The sequence below is a fragment of the Neolamprologus multifasciatus genome, unplaced genomic scaffold (assembly GCF_963576455.1).
Source record: "Neolamprologus multifasciatus unplaced genomic scaffold, fNeoMul1.2 chr03_unloc_2, whole genome shotgun sequence".
Lineage (NCBI taxonomy): Eukaryota > Metazoa > Chordata > Actinopteri > Cichliformes > Cichlidae > Neolamprologus > Neolamprologus multifasciatus.
The window spans coordinates 462,576-487,258 of NW_028181972.1; the positions used below are offsets into that span (position 1 = coordinate 462,576).

Genomic DNA, 24,683 nt, shown 5'->3' on the forward strand with positions numbered 1-24,683 from the left:
CAGTTTATTTAAGTTTGTTAAAAAGAAAAACACTGATGAAGTAAAAGTCTCATTACCACAAAAACTTAATAAGTCAGAACTCAGGAAATGATCGTCTGTAGCACTGAATACTGCTGCTACTCAATACTGACTGTAGAAACATCACGCACCTGTAACTTAGCATGTTAAGTTTAGAAATGGGTCAAACTGGTGCTGCACATGTTACTGTTGTCCTGTCACAGACTAAATGCATGTGTACATAAACTCACCGAGCTCGGCCAAGTTGCCAAAGGCAATTAGACACATCTCTGTCAGGGCGGTGTTGTGGGAGTGGATGCCGAGCAGCTTCACCAGAGTGGGAATTACCCCCATATTGATCAGCTGGGCTTGTAGGGAATCTGTAAAAACCAGAGAAACGCACAAAGTTGTCAGTGTATTACATAATCAGCTCAATGTTATTTTTACACAGCGCCAAATCACAACAACGGTCCCGCACCTATTGTAAGGTAGAGCCATTAATAACAAAAACACCAACAATCATGTGACCCCTCTGAGCAGCACCGTGGCGACAGTGGGAAGGACAAACGTGTGGCCCACTCTTCTTCCAACGTACTTTTAATGCAGCTACAGCGGAGGGTTTCTGAGCATGAGGCCTGTTTAAGGTCATGTCCACGTATCTGAATTGGAGTTCAGACTTCGTCATTGTGTTTTCTTGCTTTCTCTCCCTGCAGAGATGGACATCATTGTGCCCTTGGGCTTCACAAACTGTTGGCCACATATTCTCCTTCAGGACTTTCTGTTAGCAGACTTCATGGTTCCTTCACAGTCCTGAACCAGCAAAGCAAGCCCACATCATCACATCACCACCACCACGTTGGATTGTTGGTAATAATGCTCTCAGACGGTCTTCATCTGCTCTTCAGTGGCTTCACGTTGTCAGAGTGATTTAAGTGAAACGTCCTGCAGTGATCAGACCAGGCTGTGGTTGGAGGAACTCATGAGAAAGTGATGAATTCACTGAATTTATACTTCAACAAGAAGAGGCCTCAGTCAATGAGACAGCACAGTGAAAACAACATGTTGTGTTTATTCTGATCTGAGTCCAAACAGTTGGTCCAGAGACTCAAACCAAACCTCTTCAACAGGACTCAAGTCCAGACTCTGACTTGTCCATCAGTTTCAGGACGTCCTTTTGTCTGTAGACGTATTTCTGCTCAGCTTTGAAGCTCACGGCCGTTGTCTTGTTGCGCCCCACGACCAATCGGGGATTCGGTGATGGTCTTCTGGCAGACTGTCGTGTTCATGACACTGTCGACCTTCCAGAGTATTCTTCTTCTTCAAAGTGATACTCAGTGATGTGAATGGCTGCCCATGTGTTTAGTCACATGCCTTCAAAGGTCTGTGTGTTCCTCCATGGATCACCATCACTGACCCACCAGCAAATCAGTCATGCTCACATCTGTGGAAGGCACAGAATGGAAGCACAAGGTCGGGGGTTCAAATCCACTGAACAGTACCCTGATGTACCCCTGAGCAAGAGCTGCCCACTGTTTCACTGAGTGAATGGATTAAGTGCAGAGGACTGAGCCAATTAATTAATATTCATTATTATTATTATTATTCGAGATCTTTCTATCATCCAAACATACACACACTTATTAAAATACCACAAAATATTTCAAAACTTTCCCCACCTTTAAATGTGACCTATGACCCGTACAGTTCAACTCCCCCTCCCCCACTATACTGATACTCTAAAATTATGAGTGTAGGACACACACACACACACACACACACACACACACACACACACACACACACACACACACACACACCTCAGTGCAATAACCATGAGTGAGCTGCTGTCAGAGCTGCAGAGGTTACAGCAAACAGCAGTGAGTTTATGGACACGATGGTAGGAGGAAGAAGAGTAATGAAACTAGATGATGCACAGTTACTTGCAGAGCAGTGGATGAAGACTTAACACAGCCACCCAACGACCCAATGAGCTGATATATCCCACAGCCCTGAACAAACCAGTGAGTATCTGAGTCTGTGTGGACGCTGGAAACCAGTGTGCCATCATGGTTCCCTTTGAAGGGGACAGCTTGCAGCGAGGTCTGTTTCCCCTCTGATGCAGTTACTGTTGGGTCAGTCTCATTGGTTCATCGCTGTCAGAAACCAACCATTAAAACCAGCGCTACCAATTCTAGGAAAAACACTGGTCCACATTCCAGCTGCCAGAACTGTCACGGTAATAAGATGCTTCAACATGATGACGCTAAAGGAGAGCTAGACGCCACCGATCATGTTTAAACCCGTCTCTGCACATTAAACTAGCCTATAATCAAACCCTGTGTCATTACATCAGCTACACGTGAGAAGACAACCACACCAGTGCCACCTCTCAGCCTCCATCTAGGGTCACCTACAAATAAATGTGATCTTTAGAAACTATGACCTTGAGGTCAAAGATTTTCAGTAGAAGCACCCATGATGTTAACCTTACTCACAGTCACAAGAGTTAGAAAATGTGACCTTTGACCTCACTTCTGGTTGAATTATAAAGACCTACGTCACCTCACTGTCATGTAATCGCATTCACAAACTCGAGTGACCACGCCGCCCAGAGGGGCGCCGCCCACACCGCCCATCCAAACCAACAGATCCAGACATTATCCATGTCTCTGGACCGACATGTGAAACGACTGCAGCTCGTGATTATTCTACTGATCTGTCGATGAGTTCATCACATAAATAGTTTTATTAATGAGCGACAATAAAAACAACAACACTGGTCTTTCAAAGTGAAATGTTCATGTTAGAAATCGTTTTAAAGTGTAACTGCATTTAACATCAAATAAGACATGAACACCTTGATATTAGACATTTAGAGCTGCGAGCCTGTCAGCTGACGCTTGTGATGCTGAAAAGCAGACGTCATGAAGTGTAGCTGTTCATATTATCAATAATCCAGTGTGTTAAACTGAGCTCATCATCGCTGCTGTGTCATCAGTGTTGTTGTTGACAAACTGCTGCAGGTGTGTTGCAGCGCTGTGCATCAAACTGAGCATCCAAGTTTGTGTCGAGAATGTTTATAATCAGATGCACGGCTGCAGCTACAAACACATGTTTGAGTCAGTGTGACCGGACGTGCGTCACTTCTCAGAAAGCTACGTCCATGTTTACAGCGTCTGTGGTCATATAGAAGCTACAGCCAAATGACAGTGACAGACACGCCCCCTGGCGTCAGGCAGAGCAACATGAGGTATGGAGCAGCGCTAGCCTCGCAGCAATGATGGCACATTAGATGTGAAGCTGAAACAAAGAACAGTAGAGAGCACAGGAGAGTAGAAACCAGGCGAGAAAAGAGTCAGACTCTACTGTCTCTGCACTGAAACAGATCCTCATTAGTCAGGATGAGTTAAGAGCTTCTTTGGGGAAGATGGTCATTACCATTATCATTGCTATAGTTCATCAGCATGCCACAAAAGACAGTCAAGAGCTTCTCATTCCCCGGCTCAGTATTTTGGGAGAGGGCCTTTATGTGTTCAGCTACTATCTGAGCCCCTCCTGCCAGGTCAACTGCACTCCTGCCCTCATCTGCAAAACAAAGAGGCCGGGACACAAATCAACCACAAAGCAAAGAAACACGGTCAAGCAAAAACAACCTGGAACAGGGAAAAGCAAGGTTAAGTCAGCATTTATAGAGCCATTTAAACCACGGCTGTCAAAGGTCAAAGGTGAACGACAAATGACGCTTCAAGTCCAGTCCGAAGTAGACGGGTCGTTCTTTAGATGCTGATGTTGTCTGTTAGCAGCCGTCCATGTAAATAACCAAGCTAGCTTTTTACTGCTCGGTCAGTGTGGCAGCAATGAAGACGCAGCCAATCAGAAGCTTTGCAGATAATCAAAGCGTGCTGCTCCAGCGAGCACGCCAAAGCGTCCTCAGACAGGATATTGATCCCCGAGTTGTGCTTTCAGTGCGATGCAGGAACCATGTACCTCACTGTTCAGTCACAGACCTGTCTGTGCTGGTCTTCAACACCACTGACTGGACTGAATCCTCTGTGTGACGGCTGTAGACGCTCGGACCTCCTCCACACATCCACCGACTGTCAGTCGACTTCCTTAAAGCGTTCCTTACCAGGAATCAAGAGGCCAAATATCCAGCTGGGATCAGGTTTGTTGGTGGTAAAGCCGGTGGTCCAGGTCAGCTCTGTCAGGATCCACACATTAGTGGGCTGGAGTTATAGATCAGAGAAATATAAAGTCGTATCCTGTGCAATGATTTCACTGGAAAAACAAACAACTCAAGATTACGAGTGTAGGTGACACACATCCAACCCCAGTTACCTGGACTGGTCTCCTGTCTCAGCTGTGTTTCTGCCTCACATACTCAAACTAATCTGTGGTTTCCACATGTCACAGAGCTGGTTTCTGTGCTGTGTTGTTGGATGTTGCTGAGGTAGATCCTTTTTATGCACTAGGGTCCAGAGTTAGTCCTGTGTGACACCAGTTTAAACTGGGTTTGGGCTTAAAACACGTACTGTTGGCCTTTATAAAGAGAGCACAGGCTTCCATGGACGAGGCGTTTTTGTGACCCGGGTCCTTTCTTGATGTGCAGACGACAGGGAGGAAACATTTAACCTGAACACACCAACAGTTGTGGGCTGGATACGGTGTTGCAGCTGCGCAGAGGCTTTGCTGAGAGTCGCCCTTTATTTAGATATATACATAAACAAACCACCTCAATCTGCTCAGTGAGGAGACTGAAAGCTCCAACTTGAAGGAGTCACGTAACATCACAATGATCTTCTTCCATGTTCAGGCTGAGGTGTTGGTTCTTCTGACCATCCTGAGGCACAACTTTCACCTCCTGTTCACTGAAGTTTAAAACAAAATGGCTGAAGAACGCAGCGAGCGAGGGATGATGATGCTGACCCATCATCGACCATCCAATCAGACAGTTATCTTCATACATTACTGACCAAACAAACATTTGTTTTTATTACACTGATAAACAAACGTTTTCATGCTGACTCTGACACTACTGCTTTCAAATACAGCTGCTCTTTGACACCATGTGACATTAAATCACACACACACACGAAACGTGGAATCCATTTTTTGGAACTAAAAGTATATCGTGTGGCATATTTAGCATCAGCAGTCTCAGAGCATTGAAGTAAATTTGGGTCAGTCCGGCGCCTCGTGTTCGTCTGCACTCCAGACTGCGTTGAGTAGGGATGGGTATCGAAACCTGGTTCTTGTTGAGAACCGGTTCCCACTGTTTCAATTCCTTGGAATCGTTTGCCATTTTTGCAAACGATTCCCTTATCGATTCCAGTCGCCCCGAATGACGTCAGCACGTTGCGGAGCGTCGTTTACCTGGCAGGAAACACGGCGGCTCAAACGCTCAAAAGTTTGGTTATACTTTAAGAGAACGGATGACAACAGGGCAACTAAAGTAGATATTTCATTTAAGGGAGGAAACATTACGAATATGCAAAAGCATTTGCTCACAAAACACGCGATGACCTTAAATAAATGTCGTGTTTTTAATTCCGCTCCGGACTCGTGAATCTCAACCCAGCAGCAGCGGTAACGTTTGCACGTCCTCTCCCGTTAATGCGGCAGGTAAATAATCAACTAACAGTGCAGATTATGTTAGCGCGATCTGCCTTATTACAAAACCTGCTATTACTGTGCATTTAGGTGACCATGATGAGAGAGAGTCTGGCTCAGATGCTGGCAGTTCTCACTACAGTCTACCGGTAGCGTCTCCTTTCAGGCCAGGATAGACGAATGTCACAGAGCAGTGACTCAGTTTGTGGTCAAAGGCTTGAACCCATTTGCCACAGCAGATGCCCCCGATTATCGGTAAGTGAATGTGTTTAATTGTGGGCAGGGACATTACTGGATATTCTTGTGTAATTGCTACAGAAGAATATTTATTTTATTATTTTACATTTACTTTTTTTTTTCCTGGGGACCCTGTGACGCCCCATTGAAGAGCCGTAGGCTGTGGATCTCTTAAGATCTCACTGCTGGGTTTGTAAGGTCATGTTACTCCTAAGTTTCTATCTTGTTCAAAGAGAAGATATAAAACAAAGATCTAAGCTATTCGACCTTAGTGTTCTCCTTTTTTAAAAAGAATCGATAAGAGAATCGATAAAGAATCGAATCGTTAAACAGAATCAAAAATGGAATTGGAATCGTGAAAATCTTATCAATACCCATCCCTAGCGTTGACACTACAGACCCGACATTAAAACACTGCGACCCACAGACCTCCATCACCTCCATCACCTCCTTTAAGGACTCAAACTGCCACCGTAAGTCTACATTTAACAAGTGCATATAATCTGGTGTGAGACGTCATCAGAGGCTGGCGCCGATGGCGGGCCGCGTCTCGTTACACGTGCTCGGAAATGTGACCACGTGTGGCGTTGCTATAGCAACCGCACTGCAGTATGACACTTTTATGTCACATAAAATCTGGATGTTTGGACAACATGATGTGGCACAAAAGTAAAGTGTGCATGAAGCTGAGGTGACAGCGTCACACAGCTCTCTGCACACGCTCCGAACTACTGACGTCGTCGGGAACGTGCCGCCCTTATTCCCAGAGATTTAGTGATGATTCCCACATTCAGGAATCCCGTCTAAACTTCACACACTCTGTCTCCATGGTGATTCATGCTGTTGCCCACCTTGTTGACACACACCGTTTACAGCAGGCTTTAAACTGCCACACAGCTGCACACAGCTGCACACAGCAACGACACTACGAGGCACCTGTTTGTGTTCACAACACGGAGGCTCCGCCCACAGCACCTCTCACAGCGACTACACAGTGACATCAGCTCCATCGTCCACACACAGCATTGGTCGACTTCTGCCTCGTGTCTGAAGGCAGAGCGCGACACAAACCGACACCTGCGAGGCCTTTAAAGTCGGCTCACACACACACGTGCGCACACAGCAAAGCACAACCAGCACAAGTGCAGGACGCAGCACAGACCCTCCCTGCTGCAGAAGATGAGATTTCTTTTAATGGTCATTTCCTCTGGTTTGTGCTGGACAGAGGTCCTGTTGGGTACGAAGGTTGGATATTCACTCCTCCACACACCCAGCTTGTTAGCAACACAACAAAATATGCATGGACCTGACAGCTGTGACTTAATGTCGTTGTTTACATGCACCACCTGCATCTGCACTGCAGCTTTCAAAGCAGCTGCAGCTGCAGCGTCTGCAGCATCTGCAGCAGAGTATGATCGAGGCTGAAGCTTCTAGAGCTCAGTCAGAAGCTGCTGCCCTCAGACACAGGCTACATGTAGCAGTTTCAAACACTATCATTAAGATGAATAAACTGTCTTAATCACACAAGTAAGCACTCACACACTCCCCTCTAATGTTTCTAACACCGTACAGCTGCAACAAGGTTCAGGAGGCAGGACAATAAGTGTATCGTCAGAATGAACATCACATTATCCATAAATAAATAAATGACTAAACTCCAAATCATTTTGCATCTCGTGCTATGTGAAGACTGAGTGTGAGACTCCTACTTACGGCTGTCATAACAGATGTTGCCCAGAGCTCGGCCCGTCTGCAGCAGCACCTCCTGATCGGTGGAGTTGAGCAGCTGCACTAAAGGAGGGATGAGGCCGGCCTCGACACAGGGGCTCCGCATGAACTCTGGAAGCAGAAGACAGGTCAGCATCCAGCTGTGTCACATTATCGAGCTCAGAGCATCAACTACATACAAAGACTGTTATTTCATCTTCACATGCTTAAACCAACTGAGCCCAACCAACAGACTGAAAACATCTTCCTTTCATTGGACTCTCACAATCAGACTTCCTGTTAACTGTTGTTCTCCCAGACCTGTGGTCAGCACTTACTAATGTTACGTTAGAGACCAGGAAATGAAACAGGAAATAGATTACTGACTGCTGAATGAACAACTGACAGTCGTCGTATCCTGTCTGTAGGAAGGAGGCCTCATCAGTCAGTGTGGATAAGACGCTGCAGCAGCAGCTTGATATCATCAGGTGAAACTGTTGGACAGGTGGAGAGCTGTCTGTAGCCCAGCAGATGTTTCCAGAAGCAGGTCACTGCTACGCTTGGCAAACTGGTGGGGAGTGATGATCAGCTGCTGGAAAGCCAGCCATCATCCTAACCTTCTCTTGTTCTGATCATTGTCTGTCTTTAAACCACACTGTGGACAACAGAAGCCATGCAAGGATCCTGTGCTCACACAATAACCTGCACGGACAGTTTGGCTCTGAAATGCACATAAACATGACCCCTGTGACCCCTGTGACCCCTGTGCGCCGACAACGCTCACGCGAGTGTCAGAACTGATCCGCAGAGAAGCCAGGTAGGAATCCAGACACCCAGGAGGACCGACAGGCTGCCCACAGCAGGAAGAAGAAGCCACTGATGCCAAGACTGGGGCTGTGAGTGTCAGATCCACAGGCCAGGATGAAACAAAGTGTCAGCACATACGTGTGATCAGCTCACATGTATGTGCAGCTGCCACAACCAGGCAGCTGCAGACTGATGGTGATGCAGAACAGTCCCTCCATGAGGACTGGGTCACCCGTGAAGCTTCCCTCCTACCATCATCATCATCATCATCATCATCATCACTGCACAAAGGTGCCCCAGAGCAGAAGAGCCAAACTGGGAGCCCAGCAGAGTGGCTGGGACAGGCCTGCAGCTTTTAGATCACCCTGCTGAACACACCTGAATCAGATGAAGAGTTTGTTACCAGGTCTGCTCAACACATGTTCAGGGGCTCATTCTGACATGTGTAAAACCTGCAGGACACTCGAGGCCTGGAGTTCCCACCCTGGTAAAGAAACATCTGTGCCGCACACGACGAGAGGTCCCCAAGACGCCACCACAGGTGCGTTAGAACAACTGGGCTCCTCCTCCTGCGTGTTCCTGCGTGACGTCAGGTCCCACACAGTCAAGCAGCTGCTGGCTAACCAACCAGATATAAAACCACCAGGATACTACACAGGTAGATGAAGGAAGGAAGGAAGGAAGGAGCTCACTGGCTCTTTTGAGATGTAGGAAAGAATCATGTTAGTGGGAGAATAAAGCTAGAAAGCAAACCTCACCATTTTTTGCCACCTCGGCTATAATGTTGGCGACTTTGGGTGTGCAGGAGGACTGGGGGGTTAACAGGGTGGGGAACAGGGGGAGGACGCCCATCTCATGGATCTTCATGCTGGCTTCAGTGCCTGAGGAAGAGAAATAAAACAATTTTATGTGAATGCATCTGAAAACCTGCCAACTTTATTCATGTCAATCATTCATGTAAAAGTAACAGTCGTTAGCGTAGCTTCATGTTTACTGTGGCACTTCTCTACCTGCACTGACATTAAATCAGACACAGCTTTACAGTGTTGTTTCTACAGAGGCAAACATTAAGTGTTTATTGAAATACTGCTGAATTATCCTGTTACACAACCAGATCCTGTCAGAATGATTATTTTGCTTCAAATATCCTGCATTGACTCGTGCATGTGGAACTAATGAACAATTATTTACCATCGTAACACAAAACTGCTGTGCAGCATCAAAAGAGGGATCGTTGTGAGTTATTGTGCACCAAGTGCAAAAACGATGAATAGGAAATGTTGCTGTGTTGTGTCGTACGGTGATGTTTGCAGCAGCTGAACAGAAACTTCTAGAAACAAACATCAGGACACGTTTCATTTGCCTTTTTGTCTTTTGTAGCTCCACCAACTCTCCACGCTTGTTCTGGGCTGCATTTCAGAATAATGACGAAGCCTTATGAAAGTTTTTGAAATAAACCTTTGGACAGATTCTCTGCACTGGCAGACCAGTGAGCCCAGTACAGAAGAGGACAGGTCCACTGGGAAAGAAAGGAACTGGATACGTCTTTATTTTGCAGACCTGTTCCTGTCACAGGTTGTTTCTCATTTGATGGTGAAGGAAACTGGACTCACTGACACCTCGACTCTGTCTGCATCTCTCTGCAGCACAGACCTGCATCTATAAGTGTTGTGATGGTCTGTGTCTCATCACTCTTTCTGCAGCACTGTTCAGCTGATGCTGACGAGGGTACGTTTGCTAATAATGATGGAGCTAATAGAAGCGGTCAACAGAAAAATACCCTCCTTCATCCTCGAGCCCTCCTCAGAGAGCGCCCAAACGCTCGTCGATGGAGCTGCAGAAGCTGCTGGTAGCCTAGCATAGCTGGATGGTGGACACGTGCATGCTCATGCAAGTTAGTCGGGTTCGAGCACTTTGCTCACACTAAACGTCTGCACAAGAGACACACGCTTTACATCCTCAGCTTTACCTCTTTCATCTCAAAGGGGCATCTTTATAATTTTAGTGCCGTCATCACGACTAACGCGATTAACAATGAACCCCTCTGAGAGCAGACCGAGTCTAAGGCTACGTTCACACTGCAGGCGAAAGCGCATCAAATCCTTTTTTTTTACCCTATGCGACTCATATCCGATCATGGTCTGACAGTGTGAACGGCACAAATCCAATATCTTCAAATCTGATCTGGGTCACTTTCGTATGTGGTGCTGAATCTGATACACAGCTGATGTTTCAGAAAGCTGCTGTTTGATGGTCATGTCGCATTAAATCCGTCTTTTACATCACTGACACGAGACAGACGCTGATTATCAGCGCCAGAGAAGACATTGTGAACGCTTCCTGTCCATCCAGTGAAACTGTTGGGAAGACAACGTTGGAGAAACGTGAACATTTTATTTGTTCTGTATAATCTGCAGATTCTGACAGAAATCTGTAACTATCCTTTGAAGCAGCGCTCCTCTAAAACAGCAATAAGGATCATTATTAGGCCAAATGTAAATAACACAATAACTTTATAACTTAAAGCTAAACTGGGAAACGTAAAGTCTGAAACAGTCAAACAATACTGTTGCTCTGGGTCTAAACAGAGCGCGTTGTGTGTGACGTCTTCTTTTGCGCGTTTGCTGTCACATTTTATCTGTCGTGTGAACGAGCAGACAGATTTGATCAAAAAGTCAGAACTGAGCATTAAGATGGCATTAACGCTGACAGCCCTAATTATGGGGGAGTTCGTTCGTCCATGTTTGGACTTCTGTGTCGTAAACACACAAATCAGCCCGTGCACCATTACATTGCTCCGCCCATCAAAAAGTCTGCGCATGCATGAATGTACCGCCCATCGTCGATTCTTGGACTGACGACTGTCTGTTGGAAAATGTTTACATATCACTCAACCCTGTTACGTTCAAGGGTTTAGTTTAGTACAAAAGTGCTTCTGTGAACAGTTGTAAGCATCGTCTCCTAAACTCACTTTATTAACCCCTGAAACACTCCTGTCAGAAACATTTTCTAAGAACATAATCGGAGCAATGACATAATCACTCTGTGCTTCCGCGTTCAGAAGCACGAGTCAGCAATAACCTGAGTGCAAGCATCACTTTGTCTCACTTGTTGGCACAGCTGCTCCGAGCTTCTACATCAGTACTTTAATGAAAGGCTCACATTATGATTCTGTGCTAATGATCGATAGATTTAAAAGGTACACATACAAATAAGTATAACAAAGTATTTGCTTGTCTGCCTTTACATATGAGCCTTTCTTAATCCACAGGTTTAATACGCAGCTATAACACGTCCATCAGGACGCAGTGGCACCGGGTTAGGACTGTATTTGTCTCACACTCTTCACTCATCCCAAAGGTTCGACTGGGCTGAGCTCAGGACTCTGTTGTTCCACACCAAATACACTCCTCCATGTGTTTTACAGACCCTGCTTTGTGCAGCGGTGAGAAGTCGTGTGGGAACAGGAAGAGGCCGTCCCCAAACTGTTCCCACAAAGCTGGGACCTCGAAATATCCAAAATGTCTCAGTATGCTGAAATGAGTTATTTTCAGTGGAACTAAGAGGTCCAACTCCTATAAATCACCCCCCACCAAACATGGCACTGTGCAATAAGTCACGCTGATCAGTGGCTGTTGATCAGTGGTCATGAATAATTAAGATGAAGGAGCTGACCTCCCAGCCCGTCGTCCCTTCACTGGGCTGGTTTCAGTCATTGTGCAAATGTCCTGTTTATAAGATGGAAACCTGCAGTCAGCTGAGACTGAAGACGTCACCTGATGATCACAAAACGTTTCTACACTACATCCAGATGAACAGAATCAACAGTTCCCTAATGAAAGAAAATTTTCTCCCTCTACTGGAGAAACTTAAAAACAACATCCAGTATTGGAGGACTCTCCCTATCTCATTGATAGGGAGAGTGAACTCAATAAGAATGGTATTTCTCACAGTATTTGTATTTGGTCCAAAATATTCCAATTTTCCTGCCCATATCTTTTTTCAAAAAGTTGGACGCCATCATTATGCCGTTTATATGGAACTACAAAACACATGGAATAAAAAAAGACCACCTATGTAAACACGGATCCCTTGGGGGACATACACTACCCAATCAAATTTAAGAATAATTTCCTCTTTATTGGATGATACAGCGCTACTCCCCTATGGCCTGCAGATGGAGCAGGAGGATTGCCTTCCTTATTGTGTTGGTGGAATATTACTCTCTCCTACTCCCTTGACAAACGCACACTATAATTCCAACCCAGTGATTCACACCACCTTGCAAATCTGGAGACAAATAATTAAGCAGTTTAAATTGAAAACACTATCAATGTGTACACCTGTTACAGCTAACCCCTCTTTCCTTCCATCTTGTGCAGACGGAGCTTTCAACGCGTGGCAAGAATTGGGAATTTGTAAACTAAAAGACTTACACTCAAATGATACCTTCATACCTTCATTTCAACAATTAAAAGATAGATTTGGATTATTGCATAGCCATTTTTTTAGATATCTTCAATTACGAAACTATATCCGTACATATCTGCCACAGTTTGAAAACATGCCATCTGACTTTTTGGATAGATGCCTTAGTGATAGACGGGGGTCTGAACAGAGAATTTCATTATTCTATATCTCAATACAGGAGATGAGTATACCTTTCTCAATTAAAGAGGAGTGGGAAAAGGAATTTGGGATCCCCCTACCAGAAGATTTTTGGCAGGAGGTCTTACGCAACATAAACACGCCTTTTATTCCCGTCACTGTTTAATTCAGTACAAAATTATACACAGGTTACACTACTGAAGGGAAAGACTTCACAAAATGTACCCAGACTGCTCCCCCCTCTGTGAAAAATGTATGATACATTATGGAAATCTGTTGCATTGTTTTGCACTTCGTCCAAGGCTTCAGGGTTTTTGGTGACATTTTTACCTACTTGTCTAATATTTTTAAGAGTAAGATTGAGCCAAATCCGAGAGTAATTATCTTTGGGATCTCCTGTGTTAAAGACGTGGCTTACAGAACTTACAAATACTCTTCATCTTGAAAAAATGAGATATCCCATGAATGATAATGTAAAAGACTTTGAATTAATCTGGCATCCTTTACTTACATACATTGGGAAAATATAAACTTTCTTTTTTTCTGGCAGTAGGTGGATGGGGGCCCATAGTGGGTGTTTTTGTTGTTGTTGTTTTTTTGTCTCTTTCTTTTGATGCTGTTTATTTGTCTATTTTGTAAGCTTAGAGAAAAAAATGGGGCATAAGTTCTATCAATTTGTAACAACCATGACACTTGCTCCTAATAAACGATATTTGAAACAGAATCAAAGACACGTGCTGCCCTCCTGCCACACCCACACCAGTAGGAGCACCACGGTATGGACACAGCACCGCTGTTTAGGAACCTATGACTATTTAGATTTCTCATATTGACAGTGAGGTTATTTGAAGCTGCACAATCTTTATAGTGGTCCATATATGAAACTGCCAACTGTGTGTACTGTAACTCAACCAACTTTTGAAAAGTGATCACTCTGCGAGGACATGCAGAAGACTAAAAACAGAGGACGGGTTAAACACACTGATTTACGAGCTGAAGTCTAAACATGAAGACTGATATTTATTCACATATTTCTGAGTTGTAGTTCGGAGACGTGGTCCAAAGGAGGCGTGCTGACAGATGCACACGGAGGTTACACGCCTGTACTCACTGTTGTTGGCGAGGGCTTTCAGCAGGCAGTCCAAACAGCTCTCCACACTGTCAGTCGCGCTGTCTGTTGACGCGATCTTCAGTTTCTCTAGGGCGTCACTCAAGTTGTCTGGAAGCAGAAACATTTCATCACCAAAGGTCTGACAGGCAGACTTGGACTGTGGAATTGTGGGAAAGAGCTTTGAAATGATGTTGCTTTTTTAAATTTACACTGGTTTCAAATGATGTCTGCAGCTCATCTGTCTCTGGATCTACAGTAACTCCACCTCACCGGTGCAACTGGACTTAAGTACCACACTTAAGCCAGTTGGCTTAAGTGTGGTACAAACAAACCATAAATACAACAGAATACTAATACTCTCCAGTGCTGCCATTATCGAGTACTAATCTCATACCACTGTTAAATTATGCAAGTGTAACTCTCAGTGGGAGAAGAGACTGGGAGTTATAACCACACAGCTCAACTATATTTCCAATAACATCAACATCATCTGTGTGTTGTGCTGATGATTGTGTCACATGATGAGACAAAATCATGTCTACTCTGAAGAAGCAGCCTCACATCTGCCATTTGGCCTGACACGTTAAAGCAGCACTCATAGATGTTATATCAGTCCTTCAACTGTGGTACGTGTACTACTGGTGGTACTGGGAAGTCTCCAGATTAAATAATATAACATGTTCAGACTGAGGGATTTCTGAAACATTCAAACGTACAGCTCTGCTGTCGCGTCCAACATAGATGAAGACAGGAAACTGTTGGGCTAGCTGCTATATAATGATGTGCTAACACAGCTGTGTTAGCATAAACACAGTGAAGCTGGAGGATGAACGCTAACACTTTTCCACTCGATAAAAGCTTTAAAATGAACAGTGGGAATAAAAACCGAGACAGGCCGACAGCGATCGCTGACTGTTTTCAGGAGCTTGTTCAGATTAAACAGAACAAGATACAAAGTAGGGCGGGGCCATATCATACTGTTCACGGTAACACCGGTATAATGTTGAGCAACGATAAGAAAATGAAATATGGCGATAGAATATGGGTAAAACGCGCATGCGCAGTGCCTTTGTTTTCATACGCACATGGTGGAAAAAGCATGACGGAGAACGCGAAGAGCGAAAGTGGATCGTTGAATGAAACAGATGAACCTGAACTGGTTTGCAAAAATGCTGCAACTTCAGTGGTGTGGAACTGGTTTGGCTTTCGTCCGTCAGATACACAACAAAGCACTATTTTTGGTAGCGCATGCTAGCGGGCCGTCGTTATTACCGTGTTGTTTGGAAAATCGACATGGGGAAAGTCGACCAGTTTCCACTGGAAATGCCTTTTGGTTAAACTGTCAGTGAGGAATTTGCATTTGCTCTGTTACATGTTTATATACCTTTAATGCACATAAAAAACAGCTGCTTGTTTCAGTGAAAATACATTGATGGGGTTTTTTGCACTAATAAAGTTGTGGAGTTGTAAAGTATTTTGTCTGGTGTCAATTATATCGTCAGTTATATCGTTATCGCAAATTTTCAAATGTATATCGTGATAAATATTTTTGGTCATATCGCCCTGCTCTAATACAAAGTATTAAAACATGTTAAAAACACAACAGCCTTTTTAAACGTAGTGTAGTTTACTCATACGTCATCACTTACTGACCGCATATCCCACCTGTTTCAATGCAGTACAGTTATTATTATCATCACTCATCCTGTTCATGACAGTTAAAATGAATAACAATCATATAAGAAATAAAATTGTCTCGTGTAAACTGTGTGTGGTGTTAAATAGGCTTTAATGTAGGTCATAAGGCTGGTACTTCAAGAGCCATAGATGTTATGAGGTGGTACTCACTGAGAAGCGCTATGTTACACGAATCAACTAAACATAGCATTGCATAAGAACAACGCATAAGGGGCCCCATTCATGAGTGAATGAAACCAATAGTAAACAGAGTAACTGTAATGTTGCCCATGTATTTTCTGACTGATTTAAGTGTACATGTTGTCTCCGTGTTCATTTTACATATGAGGTATAATAAAAGTGGGTGAACAGCACGAGGCTGTGTGGTTAGGTGTTTGTCATGTCAGAGCTCAGTTAGAACCATCGTTGATTGGATGACCAGACTCCCCAACACATGTTTCCAGTGGACGTCTACCTGTAGACGTCCACTGGAAACAACATGTGTTGGGGAGTCTGGTCTACCTGTAGACGTCCACCATCTATTTACAGTTTGTAAGTCAGATTTCTACCATATTATTCCATTTTTGCTCCTCACCTGTAGAGTGTGCCAATAAAAGCAGAAATACAAAACTAATTCAACTGCCAGTGTTTGTCATTTAGGGTTTAATTCTAATAACTCTTCTTTTTGCTCCCTCGTCTGCCTCTGCCTGAGCTAATATCATTTTCAAAATGTCCCATTCTGACATATGATTATCAGAAAGCTTGAACGACTAAATATTAACATCAGTATCAGGTCTATGATCCAGTACTGGTGGGCAGAGAGAGCAATATGTCAGGAGAACAAAGGCAGAGTAAGAGCTTAGAGTGGGATGGAGGTGTTGATACAGGAAGGAAAACTGTCAACATGAAACATCCCTGAGGATCTGGTCACGTACTGACCTCATCAGCCTCCTTCTGTCCAAAATGTTTAATGATCTGATTTCACTTGTTCTTCTTCTCTTTATTTTATTCAGTTCACCTATGAGCAAGTAGTTGGTGACAGTGGGAAGGAAAAACTCCCTTTTAACAGGAAGAAACCTCAGGCAGGAGTGGCTTATTGTTGTGCCCAGTTAGGGGTGAAAGAAGAGGAACAGGACAAAAGACACACTGTGGAAGTAATAACTAATTATTACACCTGTCAGCATTTAATGAACAAGAGTGAAGAAAAAAAGGTGAGGAAAGAGGAAACTCAGCACAGCGTGGAAAAGCCCCCACAGCCTACACCTAGCTAACAGAGGACTCAGGGTCACCTGACCCAGCCATGAGCACTACAAGTCATCAATCTGCTGATCATTGATTGAACTGAATCCCACGCAGCAACAAACCACTTGTTGTTTGGATTAATATCTAAAACAGATTATAAGATGTTCGTCATTAGTTCGAGTAGTAGTGACTATGGGCAGCTTTAAGTGTTGTGCACACAAACACAGTCCCTTAAAAAGTATCACAGGTGCTGATGCACTGCACAACCCACACAAATGGTATGAACAGACATGATGGACATGATGCCAAATATACAGTTGGTGGAGTATTTCGCTTGCTTGAGCTGTCAATCATTGACGCCTCTTCTTCACAGGAGTGCTGCATTTGAAGCCTGACAGGTAAGCATGTACAGCATGCTTTAAGGCCAGCTCACACACACACCTACAAAGATGTGGTGGTACATGAGCTCAGTCTGTCCACAAACAAGATGCAGAAACAATAACGTCACATAGAGCAGTGCAATGCATCCAGCAGCACAAAGTGGGCTGCTGGGTGCATTGCATAACAGCTGTGGATATGGAAGAGTGCCATGAGCTCCATCAGCAGCAGCGCACTGCCATTTCAGAGGATGCACATTCATCCAACCGAGGGCTGCTTCGGCTGCTTCCCAGTCCCAGCTACGCTGCGGGAAAGCGGCGATCAAACGTAACACTTGTCCGGCTAAAGCGTTGTTACAAAGGGAGGCGCGGACAGTGGGTACCCCACCCACCCAGCCGAGCACTGGACAGACACGAGCACACGACCCAGCTACAGTCAGCTTTTCATTAAAAACAGCGTTAAACACGGTGGAAGCAGAACAGCACACGCAGCGGCTGTAACGCCGACACACAACGCCCGCCGTCAGACACACGTCGCATGCTGCGGCCGCTTTCATAATAAGCATCTGACGATGCCCCGACTGAATGGCGAGAGCCGAGCTGGTTAGCAAACCGGCACAGAGGGAGTTGGCTAGCTAGCAGTCTACTCACCCATCGTGGCAGGACGTGTCTGTGGAAGAGAAATTGGCGTGTTGAGCTCCGTAAACAGAGTAGTACTAGCGCCACCGTTCGTCTGTTAAACCGCCTCAGAATCGTGAAGTTAGCGGGTGGAGGTTAGCTAGCTTGTTAGCCACTTTAAATAGCAACCACAGCCACAGGGCTGGTAGGTCAGGCTAATAGATCTGACTTCCTCTCACATCCACTTTCACAGTTACGACGTGTAGGCTGGGTCTCGTATCAACGACTGGCGTTGACATGCCACGGTCAAGTTAGCCGGGCGGGCTTCACACTGCGGCTTCCGGTCTTTCAGGTTAAAACATTTGGCAGCGCTTTGAGACCTGTCGATGGTGCTCATCGCTGCCCGGAAACGGAAAATGTGGCAGAAAAGAGCGCACGTACTTTACTTCCGTTACTAAAAGTATCCTTATTTTCTCTCTCGCTCTCTTTTAGGACAGTCCTATTTCCTGCAGCCTAATGTAAAAGATTTCATGACAGCGGAAAACAATACTCAAAGATCAAAGGCGGAGCCGCAGCAGTGGCAAAAGTACAGACCTCATGTTTTTAACTTAACAACAGATACATGTTTAAAGATGAAAAGTACTGAGTACTTTACACGAGTGAAATTTAAAAAGTACAGGCTCTAAAATGTACTCAAAGTCAGAAAAGTCAGTATTTTGATCCAACCTTTGAATTACACAGTTAGCATACCTCTGTTTGTTTTGCACAGCATTTTACAATATAAAAAAACATAACTTCCCATCGTATATGGATCCAGTATCTGATTTATAAAAAAGCTTTAAATTTCCAGTTTCTCAAATACAGCTGTCCGTACCTCTCTTCTTCCTCCCCATCTCGTCCATCTGACTGACCCTCTTATTTCACTGGGAAATATGAAAGACACACTGTATGGCAAACTGCAATTCAATTCAATTTTATTTATATAGCGCCAAATCACAACAAAAGTCGCCTCAAGGCGCTTCATAGATACAGAGAAAAACCCAACAATCATATGACCCCCTATGAGCAGCACTTTGGCGACAGTGGGAAGGAAAAACTCCCTTTTAACAGGAAGAAACCTCCGGCAGAACCAGGCTCAGGGAGGGGCGGCCATCTGCTGTGATTGGTTGGTCGCAAAGACATGCTGTGGAAGAGAGACAGAGATTAATAACAGATATGATTCAATGCAGAGAGGTCTGTTAACACATAGTGAGTGAGAAAGGTGACTGGAAAGTAAAAACTCAATGCATCATGGGAATCCCCCGGCAGCCTACGTCTATTGCAGCATAACTAAGGGAGGATTCAGGGTCACCTGGTCCAGCTCTAACTATATGCTTTAGCAAAAAGGAAAGTTTGAAGCCTAATCTTGAAAGTAGAGATAGTGTCTGTCTCCCGAATCCAAACTGGAAGCTGGTTCCACAGAAGAGGGGCCTGAAAACTGAAGGCTCTCCCTCCCATTCTACTTTTAAATACTCTAGGAACAACAAGTAGGCCTGCAGAGCGAGAGCGAAGTGCTCTAATAGGGTGATATGGTACTACAAGGTCATTAAGATAAGATGGGGCCTGATTATTTAAGACCTTGTATGTGAGGAGCAGGATTTTGAATTCTGCATTTTAACAGGAAGCCAATGAAGGGAAGCCAAAACAGGAGAAATCTGCTCTCTCTTTCTAGTCCCTGTCAGTACTCTTGCTGCAGCATTTTGGATTAGCTGAAGGCTTTTCAGGGAGTTTTTAGGACATCCTGATAATAATGAATTACAGTTACATATTTGTTTAATATGTGCGTTGAAGGACATGTCCTGGTCAAAAATGACTCCAAGGTTCCTCACAGTGTTACTGGAGGCCAAGGTAATGCCATCCAGAGTAAGAATCTGCTTAGATACCATATTTCTAAGCTTTTCAGGGCCGAGTACAATAACCTCAGTTTGATCTGATTTAAGAAGCAGAAAGTTAGCAGCCATCCAGGTCTTTATGTCTTTAAGACATTCCTGCAGTTTAACTAATTGGTGTGTGTTATCTGGCTTCATGGACAGATAGAGCTGGGTGTCATCTGCATAGCAGTGAAAATGTATGCTATGTCTTCTAATGATGCTGCCTAGGGGAAGCATGTATAATGTAAACAGAATTGGTCCTAGCACTGAACCCTGTGGAACTCCATAATTAACCTCAGTGTGTGAAGAGGACTCTCCATTTACATGCACAAATTGGAGTCTATTAGATAGATATGATACAAACCACTGCAGTGCAGTACCTGTAATACCTACAGTATGTTCTAATCACTCTAATAGGATATTATGGTCAACAGTATCGAATGCTGCACTAAGGTCAAGAAGGACAAGCACAGAGATGAGTCCACTGTCAGAGGCCATAAGAAGATCATTTGTAACCTTCACTAAAGCTGTTTCTGTGCTGTGATGAGCTCTGAAACCTGACTGAAACTCTTCAAATAAACCATTCCTCTGCAGATGATCTGTTAGCTGTTTGACAACTACTCTTTCAAGGATTTTTGATATAAAGGAAGGTTGGAGATTGGCCTATAATTAGCTAAGACTGCTGGGTCTAGAAATGCTTTTTGAGTAAAGGTTTAACTACAGCCAGCTTGAAGGCCTGTGGTACATAGCCGATTATTAGAGATAGGTTGATCATATTTAAGATCGAAGAATTAATTAATGGCAGGACTTCTTTGAGCAGTTTTGTAGGAATGGGGTCTAAAAGACACGTTGATGGTTTGGAGGAAGTAATTATTGAAGTTAACTCAGAAAGATCAATTGGAGAAAAAGAGTCTAACTTAACATCAATGAAACTAAGAGTAGCTGTAGATAATATTACATCTGTGGGATGATTATTGGTAATTTTTTCTCTAATGATAAAAACTTTATTTGTGAAGAAGTTCATGAAGTCATTACTAGTTAACGTTAAAGGGATGGTTGGCTCAACAGAGCTCTGACTTTTTGTCAGCCTGGCTACAGTGCTGAAGAGAAACCTGGGGTTGTTCTTATTTTCTTCAATCAGTGACGAAACCTACGCTGGAGACATGACACACTAAACTTGGTTCGTAGGAACAAAACCTACGAACCAGAAATCACCCAAATGTAAGCAGAAACGAACTGAAACGAAGCAGATCAATGATCCAAAAACACAAAGACGCCAGACTCCGGACCGTGACAGACTCTTTGAGACACACAGATTTTCCTCCACAGTTTACTGTTGTCAAACTGGAAGTGAGCAGCATGACTGCAATAATCCCACAGTAGTAATTACTAACAGGGCTGGGAGATGAATTTTATTCTTTTAAACAGTTACTCAAACAAGATTATTGGGGTAACATTTCATTCTAATTTCACTTGCATTTCTTTGAAGATCTCATCTATTCTTATATCTCTGCTGTCAACCCCTTTTCTTTACACTGGTCTCTTTTACCCCTCCCTAAAAGCCCAACTTCACTCTCAGTTTAGTTCAGGGTGAATGAAGCCTGCTTACAGAGGTTCATCCCTCAAACCTGAGACATGGATCAGTGTCCGGTGGGCCACTGAGGGGCAGCAGCCTTATTAAGGTGGCTGTGAAGTTCCAAAGGAGCTGCTTCCTGTATCCTTCTCTTCGATTTTTAGCATTGATTTATCTTTATCACATCTTAATTCGAGGAAATTGTTTAAAGCTGAGTAAACCCAAAACATTTAACTTAATCACCTTGTCAAATGACAATATTTCTTATATTAAACATTTAAAAATTGGTTATATTCGTGTCTGATAACAATTGTCACAGTTCTGGGTCTTTCTGACCCAGCTTTTTGAGTCCTTGTGTTTGTATATCATAGTTTATGTTTTGAGTCCTTTGTACTGTGTTTGTTATTTCCCTGTGGTTTCAGTTCTGGTTATCACAGGTTTAGTTCTTAGGTTTTATTATATGGTTTCCCTGTGTGTTGTGTCTACTGTGCCTTTCTGTGCCATGTTTCAGGCCCCTATGTTCTGTCTCCCCAGTTGTTGTTAAGTTTACATGTTTAGAGTTCAGTCAGTGTTTCCTGTTTTACTTTGAAGGTCTGTGTCTCATGTCAGTGTTTCTAGTTTTGCCTCCCTCGTCTCGGCCAGCCTGATTACTCCTGATTACTCCCAGCTGTGCTCTCCTTCTGTGTCTCAGTCCTGTATTTAAGCCCTGTGTTTCTCTTTGTCAGTGTCGTAGCCTCCCTCATGGCTGTGTTTCCCTGTGTGTCAGTTTATCCATGTCCCAGTTTAGTTTGTTTTTCGTGCCGGTCTGCAATAAAGCAGCTTTTTGAGTTTAATTCCTGTGTGGTGAGTTTGGGGTTTGGGTCCTTCTCCTGCCTGCACACAGCCCAAACATGACAGGGCTCTCTTCTTTTCCCTCTTTTTAAAAAAACATTAACACATAAATGAGAGTGTTTTGAAACAAACTGTCAGATTCTCCTTTATTAAATGTATCTGTGTATGTATTCTGCCATGTTTAGTGTGTTTAAAGATTTCAAAAAAGGTTACATGTTTGCAGGAAACAGGAAGTAGGTTAAATAGCACACATTCAACACACAAGCAATAAAAACGAACAGAAATCAGAAATATTTTTTTATTGATTTTATCTTGAAGTGCTGAATTAGTTATGTTGGTAGTTCAATTCACCTCAATCTGTATCGCACCAAAGGAAATGAAATGATCTTTTTAAGGCACTTCATAAGGTAACAACTTTACAGTGTATTACTGTGAGTTTGTTGCCTCACAGTATTAAAAGAAAACCCAACAGACGAACCCCTCTGAGCGAGCACTAGGCGACAGTGGGAAGGAAAAACTCCCTTTTAATAGGAAGAAACCTCCAGCAGAACCAGGCTCAGGGAGGGGCGGGGCCATCTGCTGCGACCTGTCATGGTTTTCAGAAATGACTTGATTAAAGAGCTATTATCATTTATAACCAGCCAATTTAAAGTCTCTAATTAGCTTTATAAACACGTTTTGAGTCTATATCAAGATCTCCCTACATTACAGAAACCTTATTTCGTTTCCTGGTGAACATTCGGCCTGTAAATGCGAAAAAACAACGTATGCGACTTTTTAGATAGCTTGGCTGCCTCGTCTATGAAAATGTTACGATTGTGACGTTGTGGTCTGGACAATCCAATTCCATGAATTCCAGAATATTTTTGCATGTTTCCACCTTTTACAGAGGGCTTTGAAAACCTTGTGGAAGTTTTTAACTTCTCAAAGGGGATTTTATAAAATTCATCCGTGAGTTCAGCACAGATTTGGGTTGTTGGTGATGGCAGAAACTGTCCTGACTAATAACCTGGCCTGATTTTTTTACAACCCGCATAACAAGTTCTCCCAGACAGTTTCCCACCAGAAATCTGTATTTTTGCAGTTCCAGTTGATAGATATTAAATTGGTTAACCCTTTCTTTCTTCACAATGACTGATCCCCCATTTTTGATGTTTTCTGCTGTGACTTCTGCAGAGGTTGCTGTGTCATCACTGCTGACAGGGTCTGGATTACTCGTAGCTGTGTTATTGTCTTCTTTTGCTTTAGGGTGGATATTTATGAGTATCAGGCTCCAATCGTTAAAGCAGGACAATTTCCTCATGTTGTTATATTTTTGGGGCATATGTCCCTTGCAGTGACAAGTTTCAGTTTCAATTTCAATTTCTTAATTTGCTCGTGTTTTTGGGGCATGTGTTCCTCGCAGCTACAAGTTTTAGCAGGGAGGGCCACTGATTTTTGGGGGGTTGTTTCCTGGCCTCAGTGCTACACCTGCCAAATCGAGCACAGGCCCAACATGTTGCATATACAATCTGGCTGACCTGCCTCAAATTTCTGCCACTGTTCTTTTGTAATGTTGTTTTTGTAACGTTCAGGAAGTTGCCTCACAGTGTTTGCTGTGGCATTTTTCAGATTACTCGTGGCTGTGTTTTCATTATCTTTGAATTTGTATTTCTTAGTTGAGAATTTACAGTCACTTTGTTGAAGGGTTTGAACTTCTGTTCATAGCTATATATGCTCTTCCAAAGGCTCCGCCCTCTCTTTTCAGTTTACCACATCTATTCTGTGACATCACCCTGTATTGTCAATGATTACTTCATTACCATTACCTCTGGAGAACTTCAAGACATGTTGAGGAGGTCTTTTAGGCTTTTAAATCAGCTGTGATGGATCGAGGACACTAAAGTCCTAAAGTGCTGTTATAATACAAATAATAAGGGAGTCCACTTCCTTACAATATAGATATAGATGGAGATAGATATAGATGTATACACACCTGTTCAAAAACACTTGAACCTGTTAAAGTGGCTGAGAGTGTAAATATAAGTTGAGTGAGTTGGTGGTACAGTAGATGGCAGCATACTCACAGAATGGACTTGGAAGGTCAGTATTTTGTAGTGATGGGAAAAAAGGGACTGATCGAGCTGGTTCTCAATACTTTGTTTGATTTGCTGTCTGTAAATGTGCTGCTATCAGGACTTTGAGTTATTACATAACAGATCAATCATAAAAGAGTGAGAAACAAAAGCAGAGCAGCTGTCTCTAAGTATGATCACCAAAGAGTTATGAAACTATTTTGTTTGTTTTTAAAACAAAGTTTTAAGATGCCGCTGTCTTTCCAAGGCCTGTTGGTGTGAAGGCGACTGAGCCGTTAGTAGGTAACTTACAGCGGAGTCACA

At 43.6% G+C, this 24,683-nt stretch overlaps 1 protein-coding gene and 1 long non-coding RNA gene across 3 annotated transcripts in view; both read right to left on the reverse strand.

Moving 5' to 3' along the window:
- rap1gds1 (RAP1, GTP-GDP dissociation stimulator 1) overlaps window positions 1-18,396 on the reverse strand; it is a 31,729-nt gene extending 13,333 nt beyond the window's left edge. Inside the window, exons 1-6 of one of the 2 annotated variants that reach the window (XM_085153169.1) lie at window positions 18,025-18,396; window positions 14,078-14,185; window positions 9,117-9,239; window positions 7,558-7,683; window positions 3,436-3,582; window positions 249-377 (exon numbers count right to left, since the gene is read on the reverse strand). In XM_085153169.1, the coding sequence (XP_085009295.1) occupies window positions 249-377; window positions 3,436-3,582; window positions 7,558-7,683; window positions 9,117-9,239; window positions 14,078-14,185; window positions 18,025-18,028 (637 nt within the window). In that variant the 5' untranslated portion in view covers window positions 18,029-18,396. The remainder of the gene's footprint in view (window positions 1-248; window positions 378-3,435; window positions 3,583-7,557; window positions 7,684-9,116; window positions 9,240-14,077; window positions 14,186-18,024) is intronic. The other variant, XM_085153170.1, reaches the window with a different exon arrangement.
- LOC146490491 (uncharacterized) lies at window positions 15,534-18,018 on the reverse strand. The gene is made up of 2 exons (XR_014872724.1): window positions 16,277-18,018; window positions 15,534-16,229 (listed from the first exon to the last, which is right to left on the reverse strand). It is a non-coding gene; the product is annotated as an uncharacterized LOC146490491 (long non-coding RNA).
- Window positions 18,397-24,683: the final 6,287 nt, after the last annotated feature.